This window comes from Gouania willdenowi, chromosome 22 (assembly GCF_900634775.1).
Source record: "Gouania willdenowi chromosome 22, fGouWil2.1, whole genome shotgun sequence".
Taxonomy (NCBI): domain Eukaryota; kingdom Metazoa; phylum Chordata; class Actinopteri; order Blenniiformes; family Gobiesocidae; genus Gouania; species Gouania willdenowi.
Genome location: NC_041065.1, coordinates 9,381,516 through 9,408,097, shown reverse-complemented (window position 1 = coordinate 9,408,097; position 26,582 = coordinate 9,381,516). Strand labels below are relative to the sequence as shown.

The 26,582-nt window shown below is 36.3% G+C and overlaps 1 protein-coding gene and 1 gene segment (V, D, J or C); one reads left to right on the top strand and one right to left on the bottom strand.

Moving 5' to 3' along the window:
* Positions 1 to 2,466, top strand: part of paplna (papilin a, proteoglycan-like sulfated glycoprotein) — a 41,740-nt gene extending 39,274 nt beyond the window's left edge. The window contains exons 26-27 of one of the 5 annotated variants that reach the window (XR_003672846.1): positions 208 to 291; positions 382 to 517. Coding sequence is in view for 3 of the 5 variants with exons in the window: in XM_028438445.1 (XP_028294246.1) it covers positions 359 to 534; positions 1,705 to 1,856 (328 nt within the window). In the remaining 2 variants the exon portion in view is untranslated. Of the gene's footprint in view, positions 1 to 207; positions 535 to 1,704 lie in introns of those variants that run through there. The other 4 variants (XR_003672847.1, XM_028438445.1, XM_028438446.1 and 1 more) reach the window with 4 other exon arrangements.
* A 7,046-nt stretch (positions 2,467 to 9,512) lies between these two features.
* LOC114456123 (T-cell receptor beta-2 chain C region-like) overlaps positions 9,513 to 26,582 on the bottom strand; it is a 297,915-nt gene continuing 280,845 nt past the window's right edge. The window contains 5 exon segments of the C gene segment in view: positions 9,513 to 9,778; positions 9,865 to 9,971; positions 10,060 to 10,086; positions 10,949 to 11,293; positions 12,050 to 12,105. Coding sequence covers positions 9,752 to 9,778; positions 9,865 to 9,971; positions 10,060 to 10,086; positions 10,949 to 11,293; positions 12,050 to 12,105 — 562 coding nt within the window.

The window sequence follows — 26,582 nt, the reverse complement described above, 5'->3', positions numbered from 1 at the left end:
TCTTCCTAAAGTTACAAGAGCCACACAAAAAGATCACAGCCAAGAAAACTTCAGTGTTGACAGAAGATTTTAGACGGACCCTCCGTTTGTATATCAGACTAAGAATGTCTCATAACCATAAGATTAATACATTTTGACCTTTGGTGACATGACATTTATTAGCATTTTACATTTTAACCAAGTCATTTATTAATTTGATTGGTTCAGATAACATTGGTGGATGGTTCTTGATGTGATCTACTACGATAGCCGAGAAAACTCAATGTTAGATCTGAGATTTGGCTTCATACTGTGAGTAAAGTCAAACTATTAAGCACCTTTAAATTCCTTGACCTCCTGGAGTCCCTGTTAACCACAGAAACGGTGTGCCGGTTCGTCCAGATGGAAGGGACATTCTCATGTCATCAGAAGGAAGCCTGATCATAAACAATGTAAAGCCATCAGATGAGGGGACGTACACCTGTAACGCTTACACAGGTATCTACTCAGTGAGCGCCACAGCTGAAGTGAGGGTCACGAAAGACCCAGATCAAGGTGAGAAACTTCCAAACTTAGTGTTATTACCCTTGGATTACATTTCTAATTAGAATTTAGATGTTACTATCCTATGAAATGCTATAGAACAATGTTTCTAAAATGGGGGTATGTGTACCCCTAGGGATACGCGATGGCTCTACAGGGGGTACTTGAGAGAGAGAGAGAGAGAGAGAGAGAGTCAAATATTTACAACTAAATGTCAGTCTTGGTCCCATCCCAGGCATGAGGTGACCAGAAATGATAAAGACTTAGAAATAAATCTATTCAGGAGCCACTAAATTGGTGTTTTTCAACCTTGGGGTCGGGACTCCATTGGGGGTCGCCTCAAATTTCTATAAAATTTAAATTGATTTTTGAAATTTTGATTATTATTCTTTTTTTTAAACTGTACTTTCACTTTGTGAAATTTAAATTTAGTTCAACTAAAATGCAATAAAAAATATGAAAAATATCTGAGCTTAAACATGATCAAAATGTAATTTTTTTGGGGTTGCCAGAAAGTCTTGATATAAAAATGGGGTCAACCACGGCTCTAAATACTGTTTCATTCCACTTATTTACAAAAAGAAATGATTTAAAATGTGTTTTCACCCACTCATTCCATCATTACGCTCTATAGTTGTTTTTAAATAGTTTTCTAAGCAAAATATTGTAGTCAGACAAAGGGAAATATGAGAAAGGGGGTACTTGAGCCAAAAAAGTTTGAGAGACACTGATATAGAATGACCCTGGATGATATGAGACAGACATGAGGAACAGGGGACCACATGCGGCCCTCAGCCTAATCTTTGTGTGGCCTTCAAAGTAAATGCCCAAACTGATTCCAAAAACCCAACACCACAAAATATATACAGTTTATAAAAGAATACACAAATGGACCCTAAAAAATGCATAAAAGTACAGAAAAAAATGCAAAAAAATCAATTTGTTTTTTCCTGTGTTCATGCCCAGATTGGTAATTATTTCAGTTGCTTACATGAATGTTGATAATATGGTCATCGGATCAGACAATCACATTTTTGTGGCTCCCACGGAGACCAAATTTGCCCATCTCTAATATCAGATGTAAAATACAATGTAAACTCCTTAATGAAAGCGAGCTAGTGTATTATGATATTATTTATATATTATTAAACATGATTCCATGTTGTGGAATTTTCCTCGCAGAGTTTGAAGTTCCACCTGAATGCATGGACCAGCCAGAACTCGCCAACTGCAAGTTGATTGTTTATGCCCGACTTTGCTCCAACTCATATTACTCGAGTTTCTGCTGTGCTAGCTGTACCAGGCATTCACACAGTACAGGCAAACTGGGTTAGCTGCTCACTTTGTGACTGGATGGGCTGAGAGGATGGTGTCTTCAACCACTGTACTGTCATCAAATATGACTTTAGTGAATGAGAACTCCAGCATCTTCAAAAGTCACTGAAAGCTGAGCTGGTTGAGCAGAAACAAAGTGTGGTACTACAGGAAATGGGACTGGAGACTGTACCACAGGTGGAACCTTGTGAATCCTATCATGCATCCCTGAAAAGAAGTGATGCATTCACTGGAATGAATTATTATGAGTTCATACGTTGATCTTCTATAGCTGCTTTATCCTGTACAGGGTCTACAGGTGCCTATCACTGCTCACGTTGGGTGAAAGGCAGGTTACACCCATGGCACAGGGCACAGACAACAACCACATTCAAACACACACCTCATTTTAAACTACTTGCAGGTTATTTAAACTGAGTACTGTTTGTATTATTGCACCATATAAGGCATACAGGGAATTTAAAATGTTTTTCATGGAGCACTTAATATTATGTATTATTTGTAATTATTTGAAAATAAAATTATTTTCCTTAAAAATGTGCTGCTTCTTTTTTAAAAAGCCAGCAACTGATTGTCACAGGTTTCGACCTCGGGTAAGGGTTTCGTTGATACAGAGCCAGGACAGAAACGGGATTGCATACATTTGTGTTTAGGGGCAAAAGGGGCAATTGGCTCCCTTCATACAGCTGGGACCATGTCAGAGTTGCTCCCTAAATCGCCCTCCATCTGCCCAAACCTACACCCCACAGTGACTTTAAAGAAACATGAGTGACAGTACTCAGACACTTTTTGTCCTTACGGAACGCTTTTCAATAAAAAAATTTGGTTGTATTTTTTTACACAATGGGTCAACTGATATATTTTTAGTTTTTTTTCAGGGCTGATACAGATGATTAGTAATCAAGGAAACTGATAACCGATATTTAGAACCAATATTCATTTGGTGTCAAATTTTGGATTAACACAGAAGGAATACGGCATACTGTTTGTTTGTTTTTGTACACTGATCTACGATGTAAAAAACTTTATAAACTGTTGTAGAATAAACTGACAACTATCTTTAAGGTTTAAGCAATTTTATTTTGTAAAAACAAAAAGTGTAGAGATCTCTCGAAGTTCATTGAAACAATAAAATAAATAAAATGGCTCCCTGAATTTTTGTAAAATCAATGTAAAAACTGACCTGTGTCGTACAGTAGGGAAATTAAGCTTCTGTGTAGCCAATCAGTGGGCGCTGTAGGCGGGACATTTTAAAATAAACTTGTTTCATCGGTTATTGGTGGGAAAAATGGCAGATATCGATTATTATAAAAAATGGTTGATCCTTAGTTTACACCATAAAAATAAAGATATAGACATTTTTCTACAACACATCATGATAATTGTCTATACACTATTTAATAATTACACATTATTATTCAAACACTTTTTTTTTGTACAGGACGAGATAAAAATGACATATTAATGGGTCGACTCTGGATACATTTGGTAATGAGAATTAATTACTCAAATAATCATGGAAAGTGTTTAAATGCTGTTAGAAAATTCCCTTCATATTCAATTTGGAAATATCATTAACTACATAATAATAAACTGTTTTTTAATGCAAAGTATGACAAAGACTTCATGACAAGCACCCACATGCACCGTTACCTTGCATAGCCCACCAGAGGGCGTCTTACATCAGATAATATCACAGTGTTTCACATATTTTCTATTTCTTTCCTGAACTATAGAGGCAATGTAAGATTTGTCATTTGAGTATATCATTTTTTCAAATTAAGAATTGGATTAAAAAGGCTTTGCTGCAACAATTTACACCGCCCAGGCATATACTAACCAGAATATTTGTTTTTGATACCATCGTAATCTGCTCTACTGTAAAGAGCCAATGTGAAACATATTTGACCAAATTTGATCACCTGACACAACCTTAGCAAAAATTAAAACAACCTTTGGATGCAAAACAGTGCAACATTTATTTATATATTTTACCATAATAGATTTAGAAGTTTTTTTTAGATGAAAAACAATACAACAACATTTATGAGTTGTGTATTTTCTAGAACTAAGTTTAAATGCACAACTTAGTGTATGGAATCATTTGTGATGATTGTAAACATTAGCAATTGAAACAATCAGTTATACAACCAGCCTGCAAGGTAAAATATTTACCTATTGATAATGAAAGGCCTCACACATTTTTCAAGTTTTTGATTGATGCATGTATAAGTTTCCAAAATGGATACATTAACGATATATATGACATTGCACCATCTCATCCGTCCTTGGCCCCTCTCTTAATGTCATCTGCTTTTTTCATTTGTGGAACTACGTGCTCTCCTAAACCCCTAACTGTGTCTCAAACATTGGTTCTCTAAGGCTTAATCTACAAATTCAAAACAATGAGTGGAATTTATTTAAAAAATGAAATAAAAAAATAAAAAATACCATGCAACTTTTATGTGATTACTTCAATAGTAAGTAAATAAATAATTATTGTTTCCTATTGTCAGAGTGGGTGTGATAAAAAGGTCTGTTTCAATTAATTTCAATTCAACTTTATTTGTATACTGCAAATTACAACAAAGTCATCTCAATGCGCTTATCAAAAGATACAATTCATAATAAGAAAGAAAAAACCCAACAAAATTCACATGAACAAGCATTTAGCGACAGTGGGAAGAAACAACTCCATTTTAACAGGAAGAAATCTCCAGCAGAACCAGGTTCAGAGGTGGCAGCCATCTGCTTAGACTGGTTGGGGTTAGTGGACAGAAGGACCAACAGAACAGGATAGAGAGATAGAACATCAGAATGTCCCAGACTAGTTGAGCCGTGAACCACAGATCAGGAACTGCCATCATCAGCTTCACGACACCTGAAACAGAGAATAGAGAGAAGGACGAGGAGAAGGCACTGACTGCAGAAAAACATGATATATTATTATCAAGTCAGCCTGCCTTGGCCTTGGGCCTCACTCCCAGTGGCCTAGTCAATACTTATTATAAAGGTGACAAATCTCTTCCCGTTTATTGGTAAACTAACAGCAACTCCAAGGTCTGTAAATGCAACAGTTCACAGACGAGTCCATGTCTGCTCTAACGATTAGGTTTTGTTATGATTCAGTCCTGTTAATGCATAACCAGCTACATCAGAATTTGAATCTCTTCCCATTTATTGAACCAGTAAATGTGACTGTTTACAGACGAGCCCATGTCTGCTCTAGTGGTTATGTTATGATTCAGTCCTATAAATAAATTACAAGAAAGTATAGTATTTTATTGTGCAAAAGTACTGTTAGTTTGTGGTGAATTTATCAAAACAATAGCCTAAAAGGGAACTAGAAACATTTCCAGATTAATTTTAAATTAATTGTTAAAAATTTCCAAGTAGCTATAAAGGAACGATGCACCGCTGCATAGTTTGCTCCCAAATTCAGTTTTTAATAAACACCAAAAGACGTTTTGTTTCGGGCTGACCGCCCTTCATCAGACATAGTAAATGTTTCCAAGTATCCTCCTGTACCCATAGGAATACACCCTTGTTTGGGAACTACTGGACTAAAGTACCAACATATAGTTTGCTTTCTTTAATTTTTAAGAGGAAAAAAAAAACTAAAATAAATGAAAATTTTAATTTTAATATTTTCATTGTCCTTTATTTTCCCTGCAAAGTTATCTACAATATTGTTAAAGTTATAGCTTTACAAATTAAATCAACCGCCCCATGCAACCCCAAACCATCCATGTACTATTCAGGCAGGTTTGTGCAGTTAATGGTAACCAGCTGTTGTGTGACATGGAACAAGAGCACAGCAAACTTCACACTTGTAACCTCAGTTGACATGAAGATGGAGGTTTATTTTCCAGCTATTTGCTCAGAGACGTGCAGATCTGGTGCAGAGATGCAGGTGCTGCGGTTGATGTGGAGGTGGTAACTCTGTTATTTCTATAGTGCAAAAAAACAAGCTGCTGCTGTCTGCTCTGCAACCACATCCTTTCTCTCCTGTCGCGCTTCAATCCTCTGCAGTTTTGCTCGTTCCATTTTACCAACAGAGGCTTTGATCTTTTTCTGAAACGAGAGATACACGATTTCCTGTTGTTGCATCTACTAAAGATTTGAGAAAGAGATTTCATTAATTTTAAATAAACACTTACAAAAACCTTGCAATTATTGGTACTGCTGGAATGCATTACATCCCCACGTGCCTGATTAGAATGTTAAATATAAGATACAGGTATTGTCCTCTTAAATAACTGAATAGAGGGTTCTTCTATCCTCCTATTTGCAGATGATGCCACATAAACATGCTACAAGAGGACCTGCGTTGAAAAGAGAACAGTTTGTACAAATTGATCAATACCAACTACTTGTTGTGCACCACAGGGTTTAGTGTTAGGCCCTAAATTATCTTAGAGTGCTTTCACACATATAGTCTGGTGGACTTGGTGCGATTCAGGCGGGTAATCCCCAACATTGTTGCATTTTAATTTGGTCCGGTCTGCTTTCACACATTCTATTTGCCAAGCGCACCAAACTTTCTGAACAACGTCATGCAGGTGAAACGGTCGGTCGCCGATTGGACAGAAGACTCCAACCTCCAATGTTGTGAAAATGTGGCGCGCCCTGTCACTACTGACAGTCGTGCCGTCACGTCCTATAATTAGTCTCTCTTCCTATGTTTTCCAAAGGAAATCCTAAAACAATCCCAGCAGAAAAGTCATTAATAATAATTCAAAATAACCCATAATCACACAATGCCACAGCCTGTGCTAATGCTTTACATAAACACAGACATGACTCCGCTCCGTCTCCATCTGTCAGTGCTCAGAGCCGTCATGTCACCGGCAACTTACCTGTAAGGATGCGTAATATGTGAAGATATGAGAATATATACGCAGCTAAAACAGAGCGGTCAAATGTGTAGCCATCGCTGATCATGTGAACAGTTTGGGAAAACAGAGATGAGTAAAATAAATGAATGATGTGGAAGAAATACGGAAAGGAGTGACAAAATGTGACATGTTTGTTTGTGTGCTGACAAAGGGACTCTGAAAATGGATGGATGGATGGATGGATGGATGGATATTTGTGTGTTGCTGCTGGAGCACTGGGTTGTGAGTGTGTGCTCGTGTCTGTTACTGTGACGGCAGGCACGCAGCAGCTGCTGCTGCTGCTATAGAGTCACTGATGGAGTTGCTCTGTTACAATTGTGCTTCAATGTAAAGTCCTGGTTGTTTTCTCACATGGTTTAAAACCTCACCATGCTTCGCTTGAGCCGAACCGAGACCTACATTTCATAGAGAACCAGAGTTTGCTTGTTTGCTTCGCACCAGAGTTCCAGTGACCTTTGACATATCACAAAAAGACCGGAGTATCTGAGAAAGCAAAGCATGGTGCGGAGCAAAGAGGCATGTGTGAAAGCACTTATATATTACTGTATTAACATATGTCAAATATCAGCAAGACTAAAATGAACTTTGTTGGCAGATGACACAAATATTCTGTGTGCAGGCGACTTACAGCTGCTTTTATCAAAGATCAAAACAGAAATGAAGGTTAAAAAAAACTTTCTCAACTTGTCAAAAACAAAAATGAGTTATTTTGTTAAGTAAAAAAATGACAAAAAATTGCCAAGTACAAATGAGGATAGATAATGTAATATAGAAAGAGTTTATGAGCACACATGCTTGACAGTAAATCTTTATATATCATGTACTGTGGACTTATATTACTACATGTTACATATTACATATACACAAATAAATTATTTCTCAATTTAAAAAGTTGAATAAGTATATAGAACTTTGCAAAATGTGCTACTTGGAAAAATTCAGCAGTTGTTTGGTGACAGCGAAGGAAACTATTATTTAAAGGGAGAACCAGCGACAGTGAAATAACTTCCCTAAATATCCCTTAGATCAATATTTTAAAAAGATCAAGACTCCAGATATTTTTGTTTATTGTATATAATAGCCTTTCATTAAATTTATTTTTTCTAAACTATCTGATGTACCCTTTTATATTATCTTTGTGTTGACATTTTATGTGTATTTCTTTTGATGCTGTTAATGCATCTTAATGTGAAGCACTTGGAATAGTTGCTGTTAGTTTTCCTGTTATGGTCGTGTGATTCATTCGAGTGATTTGTTTAAATCTAAATCTTGTTTGACCCATTTTGGAACTCCACCCTTATTTTCTTATTCCTGAGGCGTGAAGTCATTTTGAGGTTATATCTTTTATTTTATTTTTATTTAAAAATCATAAAAAACCCCAAAGGATGCATTACATGTTACCAGTTTATTATTTGTTTGTGTACAGGCTTTACCACACACAGCACCTTTTTATACGCCAGGACACATTTTCGAACTTAAAAAAAAAATGAACAAAGAAAAATATATAATTCACAACAATCTAGATACAGCTTCAGTCCCAAAAAAGAGCACATACAGTTATGCTGTGTGTATGAATAAACTAAATAAAGATCTAATCAATGAGATTTGTATTTATTTCTAATTGAATGAAGTTTATCAGATGATTCATTCAGTTGGCCTTACTGTTTTCTAGTGCAACAGTATTCTTCTATGAGCTAATGGGGTTGTTGAATAAAGTTATTTTAGTCAGTGATGTATAGATAGCTGTAGTAACACTGGGATCAAGACTAATGTTCAATGCTTCTGACACCTTCTTAAAGTTCCAGCCCAGTAAGTTGCCATGGCAGGACTTTTCCTAAAAACACTGGTGAAATCAACAAGTCAGATTTGGACTCTGTCACAGTTTGGGTAAATTATCTTCAGCCTTTGCTTCAGATCAGGGGTTTTATACCTGGGGACCAAATACGAAGCAATTTCATCCCAAGTGGGCCACAGGTTTCATCCAGGATAATGAGCCATTTCAACATCAATGTGCCCTAGTTTGAACTTTTTCATATAAATGATATTTAAAGTATGTAAGGCAACAACAATATCAACAATAAATGACATATCAGTCTCTGCAGGATCGTCTTTTTTAAATGTAATTGATTTTGTGACAAATTTTTGATTCAATTCGGGGAAGTTACGGTATGTCAAATATTTTTAAGAACAAAAATGCAGGATTTTTGAAAAATTAAGAGTTCTTTGAACTAATTGAGATATAAAATACAGTCAGGTAATAATTAATGTTTTATTCTGTCATTTTGATGTTTTTTTAGGGCCAAATTGGATGATCTAAAGGGCCACATTTGGCCCCCGGGCTTGACACAAGTGCTTTGAACTGGATGACACAAAGTTTAACAAAAGAGACATTTTTATTAACCATTTCAATCACAGAGTTCCACGTTTGACATTTTATCGCCATCGTTTCCCTATATTTCTCCCTCCAAGTCTGTTTTTATTTTTGAAAAAGTAGATTTATAGATATTAATATTGCCTTATTATGGCCACAATAAATGATGAGAACAAACAAATGGACATTTGTTCTGGTTGAACTGTTGTTCCCTTGGTCAACTTTAGATTTCAGTGCTGAGAAAGACATGTTAACAGTTATTCCTCTCCTTATTTTTGGAAATGATGTTGTGACTTCCAAGCAGAATGTGTGTAATGTTAGCATATTACAGCTGGAAGACTGAAATAAAAGTGTCATTGACAACATTAACAACAAAAAAGAAGAGATGACTGCAAGTGTCCTTTATTAGAAAGATAACTTACAAAGGGTACACATTTAAAGTATTCATATTATTAAAAGTACAGTCAATGGGAAGCATGCACTTGTTCACTATTCGCAAATAGAAGAAAGAAGAGAGAAAAAAAAAAAAAAACAGTATAAAATAAAACTTTATAGACACCACAATTTTGGTTGTTTCATTTCACAGAGGCTCATATGTCGACCTGCTCAGGTGTCCTTCCATCTCTCAGGAATTCTGCTTCTCCCTGGATCTCTGCAACATAAAAACAAAGCTGCTGTCACCATTTTACCATTTCATTCAATTCACTGTTGTTAATCAAATGACTTTAAATGACAAACCTGCAGCCTCCAAAACAGGAACACAACAAAGGCTCCGTAGACGCAGCTCTTCATGATGAAAACGCAGTAGGAGAGTTTGGCTGTTTGTGTGATCTTTAAAAACTTTTCTGCCAAGAATGAAAAGAAAATAAATATATGAGTGCTTTCCCTGGCGACAGATGATTTTTATACACGTCAAACAGTGCGTGTAGTTACCTCTTTTCACGCTGGTGCTTTTGTCATCTGACAGGAGAAAAACATGCATTAGATGAGGACAGATGTTTGGAGTACGAGGTGTATGACAAGCTGTTTAATCATTTAATAAGTAGGGCTTATTACTTACTTACAATTTTAGTTTTCATTAGTGGGAATTACATTTCAACATGTGAAAATATATATTTAACTTTATAATATATATATTTAATTTTAGATATCTGGAAAACAATTTTGACATGTTTGAAATATATTTTCACATGCAGTAATTACATTACATTACAATACTAGTTAAAACTTATTTACAGATCTCAGTAATTCATTTTTCACATGTAAGAAGAACAATTATAAATATCTACAATTCAATTTATGATATCTGGAATGTAAGAACAATTGTAGAAATCAACATGTAACATTATGACTAGTGAGAATTGAATTGTCGATATCGACACTTAACATTGCTGCTAGTGGGAATAGAATTGTGGATATCAATAATTAACATTATTACTACGGGGATACAATTGTAGATATCGACAATTAAAATTGCAACTAGTCAAAATTATATTTTGGATATGTGGCCTTGGAATTGTAACATGTCAAAATTGAATTGTAAATATCTGAAATTAAATTTGAATGGAAGTCAATGGGACATTTTGACCAGTTGTGATAATGTTTCATATATCTACAATGGCAATTTCCACTAGTGAGAATAGAATTGTAGATATCAATAATTAAAATTGCAACTTGTCAGAATTACATCATGGATATGTGGACTTGGAATTACAACACATCAAAATTGAATTATAGATATCTATAATTATAAGTACCACTACTAATACAATGTTAAACAGCTTGCCATACAGGGTGAGATTACTGTAACAAGATAACATACTTTTTTCACCCCAAAGAGTCTCAGATTGATGTTGGGTGGTGGCTGTTCCATTGAAGAAGCTGACTTCACACTTGAACCTGTTGTTGGGGTTTTCCCAGTGTTTGACCGGGACACTCAGCCTGCTGGTGATTCTGTAGGATTCTCCCAACCACGTGGCACTGTGGTCACTTGCTACTAATCCATTTGTCAACACGTCATTGAAATACCAGGAGACACTGACATGGTCCGGGTAGAACTTTGAAGCCACACAGACAAGAGTCTTCTTCCCGTTCCTGTGTTTTCCATTCTCTTTAGATGAAGGACCAAGGAGTTTTACTGTCGGTGGGGTGACTTTATAGTTAGGGTCTGCAAATAAACAAATGCATAGATGGATGAATGAATAGATGAATAAAACACTCTGGGATGCTACAGAACACACAGGTTCAGGCAGAACAACACGTTTACACTGTCTTTAAAGTTTAACAAAACCTTTTGTGGTGTTGCCCCTTCTCAAATATGTAAGCTAAATAACTTTTACTGCTATGAACAGATCTGAATGCTTTTTACAGTTTTTTACAAACATCACATGTCATTTTGCATTTTGAACAGGTTGAATTTTATCCTGAACAGATATTTAAATCCATTTTTATGCCTTAAAAGCAAAGGAATTAAGCAAAGGCAAAGTGTTTAACAAACATAACTAAAGCCTAATGTATAAAATATAGAATAGATAGACTTTATTTTCTATCCTGAAGCAGTTTTTAATTTTATTTTAATTTTTTGTTTTGTTTAGGTTTTACATCTTTTTTTTACAGCTTGAATAAAACATTTAAACAGCACAGTTTCAGCAACCAACGACTCCTGTTACTTATATCAACAATAGCGTCTTAAATTACGTAACAGTGAATACTGTGCCATTAAAACCCAACTCTATCCACAATGTTTATAACAAATCGATTAAACACGTTTCAACACATGCACCTGCACACTGATAAGAAACACTGTAGTCTCTAAATAATCAGACTATAGATGCATTTATAATCTGTAACAGGTGGAGTTAATCTCTACAAACAATGTTTAAAATGCAGTAAAAAAAAGAAAAAAGGAAAGCTTTTCTCTTACCCAGCACTGTTAGTTTGGTGCCTCTTGCAAAGTGAGCAGGTTCGTAGTTAGTCACACTGCTAAAGAGCTGCACGAAAAGGCTCTGGAAACTCTTTTTTTATTACATAGATTCACATCATTTTCCTCACTCTTTATGAACTTAATCTCAGTTTATCCAAAGCCCTGCTGCATTAATACTGTTGATAAATTGATATTAGAAAGCAATATTTTACAAATATTCACTGAACCTTTTGTTCAGGACATATGGGACGTTTCTCCATACTTTTACTGTAGATTAAAGGCTACTAACTGCACTAAGAGACATTTTGTTTGCTTTCATCCCATAATGAGTCAGTTACACTGGAGGAGAAAGTAGCCACACATACAATCCAGCTCTGATCACTTACCTAAAACAGTCAGTTTAGTTCCAGCTCCAAAGTATGCCACATCGTAGTAACACAGAGACTTTGCACCGTTTCAACAACTGTCACACCTGCCTTTCTCTGTCTGACACCAACATAACACATTTATCACACCCTCTAGTCTGGAGTCTGTAAAATAGCCTGATTCTCACTTTCTTTTACAAGTTAAAGAATAATCATTTCTTTTAGCAACACAGAGCACACTTTTATTGTTGATTTAGCGTTCTGTTTTTTGTTTTTGCTATGTAAAACATTTCAATTTTTTTGGCCCAACTATTATTTTCTTTCCGATTTTCTTTATCCGGGTAATCACATTTTCCTTCTTTATAAAAAAAAAAAGACTTTCATTCTGAAGAAAAAGTTTAGTGTCACATATTCAGTTTAAAAAAAGAAAATGGAAATCATTTCCAGAAAAAAAATATAGAATTAAAAACAATTTAAATATATTCCCTTCTTTCCTGAGTGTTTTTACTCACCAAGACTTGCTTTCGCGTTGCTTTGTGAACATGGCTCGAACTAGCTATGACTAACTTTATATTCATATAAACTTTCACCTAAAAATTAACCCCTTTACAGCTGTTAATTGTTCGATTGCATTATTTTGTGCTCATTTTGATTTCTTACTTACCCAGAACGGTCAGTTTGGTTCCTTGTCCGAAATAGGCTTCGTTATTAACACAGCAGTTAAGCTTGATAGCAAGAAGCACTGAAGCAGCCGTGTTCAGTGCATCAGTAGCATTTAAATCAGCGTTTCCTACTGTTTTTATTTCATCACTTGAAAAAAAATGTTTCTTACCTAAAACAGTAAGTTTGGTTCCTCCACCGAAGTAAGCTGGATAACTACCAGTGTCACAGTGCACCCAATCTGTGCTGAAACCATGCAGGCAAGATGCTTCACTATTCACCTCCCTATGTCAGATCCATTCTATAACACAGAGCTAATGTTCACTAATAAACACTGGGGTTAATCTTTCAAAAACAAAGAAAAAATAAAAAGTTAAATTATATCACCCAAGTTATTTTAACTCAGTTTTGGTCTATTGGGGTCAGGGTAAATTTATAGTCGGTTATTTTAGGTTCAAGTTTTCTATTTTGGTGATATACAAAATCAAAATATCGCCTATGATGATATATATTTTATTCTATAGCTTATTTTGTATTAAATTACTCATTTTAGGAGTCGCTGCTTTCGTCACTTCTCAGAACAGCACGAAAAGCACTGTTAGATGGATTTCTGACTCAGATCTTCAAGCCACACTACAGAACTCACTCACACGTGCTGTCCCTTACAGGACATAAAGCTTAAAGTGGCACATATTGTGCAGCTGTTTGTTAACAAATGTGCCTATGTGGCATTTTACATCATTAAAAATATCGAGATTTATATCGTATTTCGCCATGAGAAAAAATATCGAGATGTGAGTTTTGGTCCATATCGCTTTAATTCCTCTGTAGCATTAAACATAGGAGTCCATATGGATCTCTTTCTAAATGATACTTTATCAAGTCTTTACAGATACTTGTATCTTTACTAGAATTGGTTTTGTCCTACTCCTATAGAGAGGACCATATTAAAGAGAACTAGTTACCAAATGCCAAATTGGTACACTGTTATTCAAACTACCAGGTCATTCATAGATCTGTGACAGTGTTTGAACATTTACTCAGTATTACAGTCTATCTGATAGGATACCAATATACACGTACATTCCTTCCTGTTGGAGTGAATGCATTGAACTGAGATGATGAGCTGACCTACAACGGAGAGTTTTGTTCTTTTTCTAAAGTATGCCTCAGATCCAGTGTCACCCTGAAAGATTCCACCAATATCTCCCAAAGCTCTCTCATGTTTTCTGTTTCCACGGTAATTGGATAACTGAGTGAAACAAAAGGGGGGGAGGGTATAGATTAATAGTCACATGCCCAGTTTTGATGAATCCCCCAAAATATGTTATTTGTTTGAAAAAGGAAAACCAAATGTCCAAATGCTTATCTGTATTTGATTGATCCCTTTAAAGCAGTCATCATGCAGAGTTTGGGTAACGCACTGATGATTTACATTGTCACCCACTTATGCATAAATACCTTTTCACTCCAACAGGCCACGTGTTTCAGTTTAAACAGAGAATATAGTATAGGAGGAGGTTTTTGTACAGCTGCTCAATGGGATTGTATCACCGTGGCTCCCTGTCCCCACGGTGATAAAGCATTACACAAAAACGTACCCACTCTCTTTACCCTCCCTCTCACTTTCCTCCATCAAGCGTTGCCCTATCACCGTCTCCATCTGAGAGCAGCGGTGCAGGTTTACATGTGACTCTAATCTGTCTGCTATTCCTGTCGTAGATAAGAAAAAAGGCCCCGACAAAGGGAGGGGGAAGGAAAACAAGTTTGTTTGCATTTGTTAGGAGCTGCTGGGAGGGTGTGACATTTATTCTGGTCATATCACTTCAGCCAATCAAATCACAGACAAGAGGTTCCTGTTTTATTTATTTTTTGCTGAGTGGCTCATTTTCTTGTACAAAAATGTACAACTGCTCAATAAACGAGGCAGGAGAGGTTCCAACGCCACAAAGAAATGATAGGCAAGTTAATATTCTTCATGGTGAAGTGCACGCCATCATCAGACGCCGACAAGAAGGAGCTCAAGAACATGATTATAATAAAACTCCATACGAAAATAAATAATTCATTTTCCAAAAAAACATGATGATAATAAACACTGCAGTAAATAACAGTGAACCTAATGTAACTTTATTTTTTAAAATCAGTTTGACCCAGTACGGGTACATCTCAGTACGTAGCAGTCACGTACTGAGATTTTAAGAGGAACTCAGTACGATGTGAACGCAGACCATGACACGCTGCCACTTTCTGACTGCGGAGCCAACGTTCTAAAACACCAACAAAGAAGACGTGGAAGTATCGTGAGAGCGGAACGAAGGTGCGTTGTTTACATTGGTGCACGACAGGAAAGAGGTAAAAACATAGCGGCCAACACTTACGCCTTTGCCGTGAGCACACATTTGTATCACTCCAAAAATAAAAAAACAGTCATTCCAAAACGAAGTAACGACCCCGGACTCTCCCCTCCCTCCGTGACTGACTATTTTGTTTTTAATGATTTAAAGTTAATTTTCACAAACATTAACAATATTTTGTATCAGTCTTTCCTTAAAGACTTAAATATAACACAAGGCATGTGACTAGTTGTGGTCAGTGTGTGTTAAAAAGAGCCACTGTGCAGTATATACTTGACTGTGATTCATGTGAAATTGTTGACAATATTTTGTAATTCCTGTGAAATGGATTTAGTGCAGTAGAAAAATTCTGATAGTTATCATGATGTATTGTTGATTAATTTTCCCGTGATATATTGATTATCGCGATATTGTTATCGCGGGCAAAAAAAAAAAAATTAAATAAATATTGTGATATATCGCATTGCGAGGTACCTGGTGATACCCAGCCCTATAATTCAGTATGCTTTATGTACGTCTGCTATATGTTGTCACCTCTAAAAAAATCCTGCCCCCCTCTTGCCACCCCATTTATTTTTTTCTAAATCCGCCCCTGCATACATTCATGCCACATTCCATGTTGCAAAATCACCCAAACAGTTCTTTGGTTTATTCCGATATTAAAAACACATCATCTGATTTTTTTTTTCTTAGGAAAATATCATGTAATAAGTATTCCGAACAAAGACACATAAGAACTATTCATGCAGTTGAAATATAAGCTTTGATAAAATCTAAGTACATAAAATCACCTTAAAACATAAAATCTGTTTTAAGGTAAAAATTAGGTTTTAAAATTTTGGCTTCGTAAAATATATAACTTATATAGCTTTTTAAAAGTTAAGGACAGCGAAAATAACTTAAATGTTTTAAGTGATACAGGAGAGATACCAGCGGAATTAGAATGTGGAGAGAGAAATGTACATTCACTGTTTTTAGGGAACTTTTGTTCAAAATGGAAATGACTAATATTTTAAACAAAAATACCTATAAAACATACACAGATTGGAATAACATTGACACGTCACTGAAGAGGAAAATAATTAAGGGCAACTTGTCATTCGAAACAGGTAGCTTATTAAAGTTATACCATTATACAAGGCCAGCAGTAATCAACTATTCACAAATTCTACATCTGTTTCCTTGCTATCACAGTTCTCAAAGATATTTGAGAAATTATTTTCAAAGAGACTGGATGATTTTTATTGACAAACATAACATTATTAAATGATAGTCAGTACAAGTTTAGATCATTAAGGTCAAAGATGGAAAACTTCTATCACAGCGGGCCACAAAAATGTGATCGACTGAACCGAGGGCCACGTTATCAACTTTGATGTCAACATTCACAATCATGACCAATTTGAGCACAGGAAAGAACAACGGGTTTTGTCTGGTGTGAGGAAACCAGAGTAGCTGGAGAAAATACCAAACATATAGAGAAAGGACATAAGTGTTCATGTCAGGGCTTAAAAATAAAATCACAATTTTATCCATTCAACTCTGAAAGGTATGTGCATCTGTGGTGTGAGACTGGAATAATCTATATGAGGATTTAAAAATGTGCATTAATTTAGCAGTTAACAGTGCACATTAGTTAAACTTAACAAGTTTAACTAATTTTCATCTTTGCTTTCAGACACAATGCTTTAAATCATTTTCTAAACTCTATCTGTCACTGTGTTCTTGGGCAAAACACTTCACCCACATTGCCTAGTATGAATGTAGTGTGTGAGTGAGTGTTGGTGGTGGTCGGTGGGTCAGTCTGCCCCAGGGCAGCTGTGGCTACAATAGTAGTGTGATGACAAAATTGGTTAATTATTTTTACTCATATGTTTACTCATATGTTTGCTCATATATTTTCTCATAGACCTTATTCAACTTAATGCCTTGTAATTTTCCATTTCTGCTGTCTCATGCTCCTCTTTCGAGGTCAGTAGCTTACGCTCCCATAACACAGCTCTATCTGAAGGCCAGACACACACACACCCTCACACACACACAATACAACACACATGCACCCATTCCTACGCACATCTTCTATCGTGTCAGATACCGATGGTGCCATCTCCAAGGCCTATTCTTTATTATCTGTCGGGGGTATAGGGTTTAACTGTGTAGAAATGTGTGTGTGAAGAACTTTTTTAGTCAGTCTTGCTTTTTCCTCTGGCCGGAGCTTTTTGACCATCCTGCGTTGTTGCTGGCCACCTTTCCTTCCTATACAGAATGGGGCACCTTTTTTTATACTCTTTTTTATTTAGTTTATAATAAACCCTTTTTTTTATAAAATCATCATGCTTTGACTGGACTCCATCATTCAACCAGGGCTCCAATCATGTCTCCAAATGAGGTCAACCGCAAATTTGCTGTGACAGTAGTTTACCACCACTAAGTGTAGAGTGAAAGAATAATACCTTAATTCTGTAAAAAGAGCTTTATAAAATAGATGTATTATTATTAGGAGTGGTTATAGTTTTTTGTTGTGTGTTTTGTTTTCAAAGGTTGTGCGTGGTATTGTTTATTAGTTTTGCAAAGCGAGACAGTATAATGGTGCTACAAAAACCTTGTATGCCTTGTTCAAAGCTGTTTGAATATAATTCCACAGAAAGTCAGTAGATGTCATTCAATTAAAGTGTCTTCATCCTGAGTTTTGATACAGTACATACTCCTATTTATCCCCAAATAGAAAACTAAACAGTATAAACAAAAACACAAGACCTTAGTCTTAAGAACTTTGTAATATTTGTATTTAAAAAAGTGTATATTTTCATCTCCAGGACGTTGGATAAATTAATTTAGATTGTTGCTCCATCTTCAAGTTTTCAAAAATTGTGTTTTATCAAACCTCTTTCACTATGTTGAACCTTCTACTGGTTCTATATTTTGACTACGTGTTTGTTGACGAGACCATGCAAAAAATAATAAATAAAAATAAATAATTTTGTAAAGTGTGATACTATTGAAGCCACAGTGGCCAGACTGGGATTACTATCAAATATACTGTTGTCAGAATGCAAGATGATGGGCTATGTCTGCACTCCTGTGGAGAAATGATGAAATGCAAACAATGAACAGGAAAATGCAGGATGAATGAAAGTGGGCAAGTAAATGAATGAATGAAAGTTTTTTTTCCAAACAAGATGCACAAGATGTGTTATGTGGCCTAGTGGTTAAGGAATAGGCCTTCTTCAGAGGGTCAGTGGTTCAGTTCTTGACCGGGTCATCACTGTGTAACGTTGAACAGGTCCCTTATCCCCCAACTGTTCCCCAGGCACAGCTCTGTGGCAGCCCACCGCTCCTCAGGGGTGGGTTGAATGCAGCAAACAACATTTGTGTATGTAGCTGTACATATATGACGAAAAGACTACATATTCAGGAAATTGGTCTTCAAATTGATGAAGATTGGTGGGGCATGGTTTCATCTTGTGCACGACTGGCACTTATCCAGTTTAAGGTGATATACAGGGTTCATTTTTCCAAATTAAGGTTGTCTAAAATCTTCCTGGAGGTCAAAAGACAAATGTGACCGTTGCTCAAATTCACAGTGTCATTTGAGTCATATGTTTTTCTTTTGCCCTCGCCTGCATAACTAGCGGTCCAGTTATTTTCATATAATTTCCACTGTAAAGGGAATTGATTTACAACCTTGCCCATTTATTACCATCTTTGGCACTCCTGTAAAGCCACACACAACACAACTAAATTTGGCCTAAAAAGAAATGATACATTTTTACCTTTTTGATTGCCAAACACCGCCTCCTCCTTCAGTGGAAATCCCCTAACCCTCCCCCTGTATCACACTGTAAATTACATATATCATGTTTTTCCTTAAACTTGAGAAGAATAAATGCACGATGAGAGCGTGTACTGATAAGTTATGGTAATCTTTTATTTCGTACTTCAAGGAATTGCAAGTCCTGCCAGACTGAGTGCTGTTTTGTCAAGCATAGTTTGTGTGAACTCCATTTGAGCCAGGGTGGGATGGGTGAAGGATGTTGGGTTTAATCTGTTTCATTTATTTATTTTTTTTGTCTTTGTGTTTTGTGTATGTTTAAACAGGAAAAAACTGTAATGCATGACTGTATATTACCAATTAATATATTTTCCAGCAACACAAATGATCAGATTATTATTAGTTTACCTCCCCCGCATGTACCCCCCCCCCAAAAAAAAAACAAAAAAAACAAAAAAACAAAAAAACAACCTCCAATGAATATCGACTCCCTTCTTCCTCTCTGGACCGAGTAAAAACCATGTGTTTGTATCGCTATAAACTGAAGCATGCTTGGGCATAGCTTGAGCGTCCCACCCAGTCCGTTCAACAAATGCACACAAATGTTATAAATGATGATAAAAATAAAATGATTTGTGCTGTTTCACAATTAATCAGATTATTGAATTTTAATATTTCTGATTTTAAGAATAGTGATTTGCATGATCACAATAACCAGTATTACAGATTATTTTAAGTGTTTGTTTTTAACTTAAATTCAATAACGTTGTCATTAAAGTTGAAGTTTTACTGTAAAACAGTGTTTTCTATGATGTAATAACAGATTATTTTCATCAATTGTGGGCTTTACCCGGACTTAATGCTAAATCCCCAATTGTTCCACTCCATGCATTGATTCAAAGACCAGTTTTCCTCAATAACATAGAGAGAAGCAACTAAATGCTTCCTCAGGCTGTGTACTTTCTTTTAAAGCGAGAGAGAAAAACAGAAAACAAACTAAAGTTAGCTAAAACTTAACCACAATACCAGGTGGCGGCATGCATTGCAATTCAAAACCACTGATGTTCGTTTAGTTTTTGTAAAGTTCAGAGTAGGTTTTGGTCACTGTGCTTCTCGAGCTGCACAATAGTACATTGCACTGTGCTCTGGTTTACCGAGGCTTAGCAAAAGCAAACTTTCTTTTTCTGTGGCTCCACTTAAATCTCCAGAAATATTAAAATCTCTTTCAAATGGTTCCTCCATTTCCACATTCTTGAAATACAGATGTCCAATGAGTTTCATGGCCATGTCCCCAGATTGCTGTTGGTACCACAACATAACTCTAAAATTTGTTATGTTATGTCTGCAGGAAATCTGCACTTTATCTCTTGGCTGTGTGATGAGATCAATGGGTGACTGAAGAACCTCCAGACCTAGAGAGATTTCTGAACAAACTGCAGAAAAGATAAACAGGTCACCTTTTATTTCATGCTACTAGAAAATTTAGACAAAAATAATATTTACCAGCAAAATACCAAATGATGGAGAAAACAACCATGTTTTTCTTCTTCAGCAAACTAAAGCAATGCGCCAAAAGCTTGCTTGACATATCAGGCATATACATTAGTTCAACAAAGACAGATTCCGGTATCCAATGTTAGATTACAGTATAATTATTGATGCTGAATGAAATTGTCTGATATCTCTGTCATGCTGAAGAGACATAATGCAGCAGTATCTATTGGAACAACTACAAAGGCAATGAAAAGGAGGGGCTTGATCAGCTATTACCTAACAGAGCTGGGCCGCGTCCGAATAGTCCCTCCTATCTCCTCTCCACTGTTCCTTCACCTCTGGAAGTGTTTAAGTGGTAGCCATGATAAAGAGCTTCCAAGTTCTCTTTAAGCTCAGGAAAAAAAGGCTCAATGCTTCCCCTTTTTAAATTTGTTTTTACCTCCTTTAGCCTAGGAAACACTGATGCATCCTTTACCAAAGGAGACGAGATAATGCTGACCCACATATCCTTGCGGCGACAACATTTAAAGGGAAACGCACACCCGAGGGCTCAAGGACACTCATATTAAGTGACGGAGATCATATAAGTTACCAATGCAATAATATGCTTTGAACAACTTTAAATAAATAATCTAAAATCCATATATTATGACATGTAAGACATATTATCAGATTATAGCTGACATAAAACAGACACTCTGTGGTTCAAGAAAAAGGGATCAAAGAGATTTTTTTCAACATAATCTATATTTCTGAGTGGAAGGTGAGTGTGAGCAACCATTTTCAATGTGACGTTCTTTTAGTTTCACTTTTGTTCCTCGTAGTCTGGTAGCCTCTTTTCCTTTGATTTACATTTAAACCTTGTGATTTTTGAGATGATATCAGCGGAAAGTGTTATAAAAGAAATGTTTAGTTTTTTACCCACGGCAGTTGAAGTGCGTCTGATTGTCAAAACAAATGTGATCGCTTTTCCCTAACTTCTCTCCTTGGAAAAGTGGATAGGAAAGGAGATAGGAGGGACTATTCGGAAGCAGCATTGTTGTCACAATCTACAACCTGAGGGGTATTCCATAAAGGAGGGTTAACAAACTCTGAGTCTATCCATGAACTCTGGGTTAACATATCCACAGGTTTGTTTTCAGAGAACTTAACTACAGACGTCAGAAGATGTTTTAATGCAGATCAACCTCTCAGTGACTTTCACTTAATGATCTACATCTACAATGTTATAAAGAAAATTACCGTTATCACAAAAAAAAAAAAAAAAAACGTAAAGCAACACAACATTAGTAATGATGTGAATACGTCTGTGGTTCGTGTTGTTACTAATGTGTTACAGGGAAGGGTGTTAAGGTACATTAAAGTGTTCAGAAACGGTGTTCAGGTGGGCGGAGCCAGGTAGAAACCCAGGGTTTCTTTGATAAAACCTGCCAGCGACCAGGTTTAGTTCATGGACAATGTTGCCAGGGTAACATACTCAGAGAAGAACATACCTCGCGTTTAGGAATGGGATACTCAGAGTTTCCCTCATTTAAGCCTGAACATACTCAGAGTTTGAACATAACCCGCCTTATGGAATACCCCTCAGCTGTACAAAAGGCTTGAGTTTACAACAACATGCTGTCAGTTTTTCTGTGACTTTTACTCAGTCAGTACCAGCATTTTGGATACTTTTTTTTTTTTTTTTTGCACAGTTTGAATTTTGATACTTACCTCAATTTACCCTTTTGTCCAGAACCTGCCTCAGTCTGCCTGCCTGCCCATGCTTACCTGCCCATCTGCCTAGGTATCTATCTCTACTACTCTAACAACTCACCTGCAAGATACTTACTAGTCCATCTTCCCCTGTTCAGTCCTCTAGCTCATCTCTGTCCATCTCCTGGTCCCGCGCTCTCCTAGTCTTCCGGAGCCCTGCCCTGCCCAACTCTATACAATATTATAGATAAACTAACTTTTGCTAATCTGTTGGATATCTGCTTTTTGGGTCCAACTTTCATTCTTAACAGCTGGCTTCACAAATCTTTATCAAACTGTTTTATTTATTTAAATGTTCCATATTGCAGTATACTATAACATACTTCAATGCATTAATTCCTGTTACAAAGAAAACATTTTGTGAGAGTGATCTGTCCTACAGTGATATAACGTGTCATGGTTAAAACAATTAAAGTATATGTTTTGCAACAGCTGTTATAATCAAAAATGGACATCATGTAATAAGACAAAAATATTTTAAGAAAGTCACAATGCCACAATATCATTTAATGCCAAAATACACTGACAAATCTTTGCAAAAATGACATAACAGAGAAAAAAACTTATACTTATATTTTATTAAAGGCTTATATTATATAGCTGGATAAGTATATCCGGGATATCTCTATTACCAGGCTTCTTCCTCTTATTTCTCAGTTATTGGCGTGTTGCAACCAACTTGAATAGGTGCATATCACCACTTACTGTAGTTAGAGGGTTTCACTTAACCCAGTGGTTCCCAAAAAGCCTCTGTGCCCCCCCCCCCCCCCCCCCCCCCCAATTAAAAAATTGTAATAAAAATTTGGACTATTCTTCAAATCTCAAAAGATATCAATTTTGCAATTACATATATTAGAACAGTAAAATAGCTCTTTAAGAATGTGAAAAGAGAAACATTTTCTGTTTCATGCTCAAGGTTTAGGAAGGCCATTCTCGTACCTCCCCAGAATTTACAATCAATGTGCCATAACTTGCTACAGATTTGCAACTTTAAAGAAAATGTAACCCCAATGCTGTAGGAACTTTTGTATATTCAAACCAATTGCAAATTAAAAAGTCAATTTATCTGTTTTTGTTTCTCCCTGAAAAAAATAAAACTTCTCCAATAATTGTTGGTGAATGGACACCAAATTTGCTTCAACAGATCATCAGACTGTCAGACACAAACTACACAGATTTTTTATTTAAGCAAGGCAAATTTATTTGTATAGCGCATTTCATACACAAGGGAACTCAATGTGCTTTACATGATCAAAAAGTGCAACAGAAAACATTCAACAGCTTAAAATCTATAAGAACATTAAAATCGGCAAAAAAACAACTCATCAACAAACACATTACATCAACAAGATGACCAAAAATCTCCCTCTCAACCGTACACAGTAGAGAAAAAGAGTGCCTTTAACTTTGATTTAAAAATGTAGTTTTGTATGGGAAAAAAAACTACAGAAATTTTGCAAGCATGAGCCCAGATGGGCAAACTTTTTGGCTGAGGGGCCACATGGACTTTTAAAAACTGACAGACGGGCCGGGCCAGCACCTGATACATACATACATTCTTCTTCTTGTCTAAAGTTCAAATTTATAAAACTTCATAACAAGTCAACCATATGTAAGATTTGCAACTTTCACCCAAATTTAGCCCCAATTCTAAAGAAACGTTTGAACATTTAAGGAGAGACAGGCCTGTTAGTAGAGCAGTGCTTCTCAAAGTGTGTGGTAAAGAATGGAGAAACGACAGGTTGAAATTTTCAGTTTCATGCCAATCTTCTTAAAAAGCTTTTCTCCATCTCCAACAAAGATCATCACTCGGCAAATTTAGAATCCTAAAATGTATCAGAAATTAAAAGACAATTCAATTAAGACTGCATTAGATATGCGACTGGGATCAAAATGTATCGTTCAATCGGCATGTGAAGTGGAGCGCAACCATAAACAAACTTTTGTTCGATGATTTAAAACATTAATTTCCTTTTTTGTTTTCTTGAGCTTTTTGGCACAGATTGCAAACAAAGTGCTGTTGTTTCCTGAATTATTGGACTGCTGTACTTTTACATTTGTTTTTTTATGCAGGTAAATAATTTCATTTAGTTTTTCAGTTTTGATTTATTTATGAAATATACTTGCATTATGAAACATGATGATACTTGTTCCCTGTTAGTTCATTTCATACTTATTTTTCTACTGCGTTTTTTTTTTTTTAATTCAGAAAATGAGTTTCATTTAGTTTTTTATTTATTATGAATTATTATAATACTTGTTCCCTGTTGGTTCAACACATTTTCACATGTGTTATTTGTCAGGAATATTTGGGGGGAATGGGCACAGGTGGGACATGAAAGTTCACATAACAAACACACGCACACGATATATATATCTATATATATATGTAAAAGTGGCTCAGTTAAATAAAAAGTATTTGCATGAAAAAACCTTCCAACATAATTTGTTTATAATGGTTATTAGCATAATTAGCAGCATGTAGGAAAAGTGACGGTAAATGTTGTATTTCTTTAAAACCGCAACGGTTTCTTTGCAAATAATAAGGCATACAGCCTTTGACCAGACTTCAGTGAAAAGTCCATTCATTATTAAACACTTGTCACTTACTGTCGACTCTTCTTTTCTTTGGGCCACTCATTGTTGTAGATGTGTATTGCTGTGTCAGCGCCGCGGCTTTGCTCCGTCAATCTCCACCTGGCTCAGGTGTATTCACGTGACACCACGTGATCCTGCAATAAAACATCAACAAACAGCTTACGCTATCCAAGTTTCTGCTTCTAACATGAATAAGTTCTACTGCCTCTTCTTCTTCTTAGTGGGTGTGTTATGGAGGCGACAAATCTAACTTTGCTTTCTTCCTCATCTTACATTTTCTGTACATACCTAGTAGGATGCCAGGCATAAAAGGACGAAGTCAAAGGAATGCAGTCATAATTATGATATTGTAACGGACTGAGACCCAATGTAGTTTATTCAACGAGTGATGTGGTTTCCCATGGCCATGAAGGCATCATTGTTACCTGCAGCTTTCTCTGCATATGTTCGTCTTTGTTTACATGTGCTCTGCGTGTTGATTGGCTCAGAGGCTGGAAAAGGGCAAGCGAAAAATGTCAGGCAAACGTTGAACGCAAAAGCCGAGATCAATAGGACGGTAGAGCATGAGGCACTAAATCTCAGGGTTGTGGGTTCAAGCCCCACACTGGGTGATGAGTGACCCAATTTGTGGAACTGCGTTTTGTCCACAGAGGAAAATTCTGGTTTGTGAAGGCAATGTTGTTCCATATTTATTGTAGTTTTATATGAAGAAAAATTACCGCAAATAGAGTATGTGTGAGCCCAGTTATCTCAGATGGTAGAGCATGAGACTTTTAATCTCAGGGTTGTGGGTTCAAGCCCCACACTGGGTGGTTTGTGACCTAATTTATGGAACTGCGCCCAGTCAATAGACAAACATTCTGGTTGGTGAAGGCACTGTTTTTCCATATTTATTGTAGTTTTATATGAGGAAAAAATACCGAAAATGTTAAAAGCACAAGCCCAGTTAGCTCAGATGGTAGCGCATGAGACTTTTAATCTCAGGGACATGGGTTCGAGCCCCATTCTGGGTGAATTGTCCATAAAGGATTAATCTGTATGATAAAGGCACTGCTTTTCTTAATTTATTGTAGTTTTATACGAGAAATAAATACCGGAAATGTTAAATGCAAAAGCCGAGTTCGATAGGATGGTAGAGCATGAGGCTCTTAATCTCAGTGTCGTGGCTTCAAGCCCCACACTGGGTGATTTGTGACCTAAGTTGTGGAAGTGCACCTCGTCAATAGATGAACATTCTGGTTGGTGGAGGCACTGTTTTTCCATATTTATTGTAGTTTTATATGAGGAAAAATACCACAAGTGTTGAAAATACTAGCAAAGTTAGCTCAGATGGTAGAGCATGAGGCTCTTAATCTCGGGGTCGTGGGTTCAAGCCCCACACTGGGTGATTTGTGACCTAGGTTGTGGAAGTGCACCTCGTCAATAGATGAACATTCTGGTTGGTGAAGGCACTGTTTTTCCATATTTATTGTAGTTTTATATGAGGAAAAAATACCGAAAATGTTCAAAGGACAAGCCCAGTTAGCTCAGAT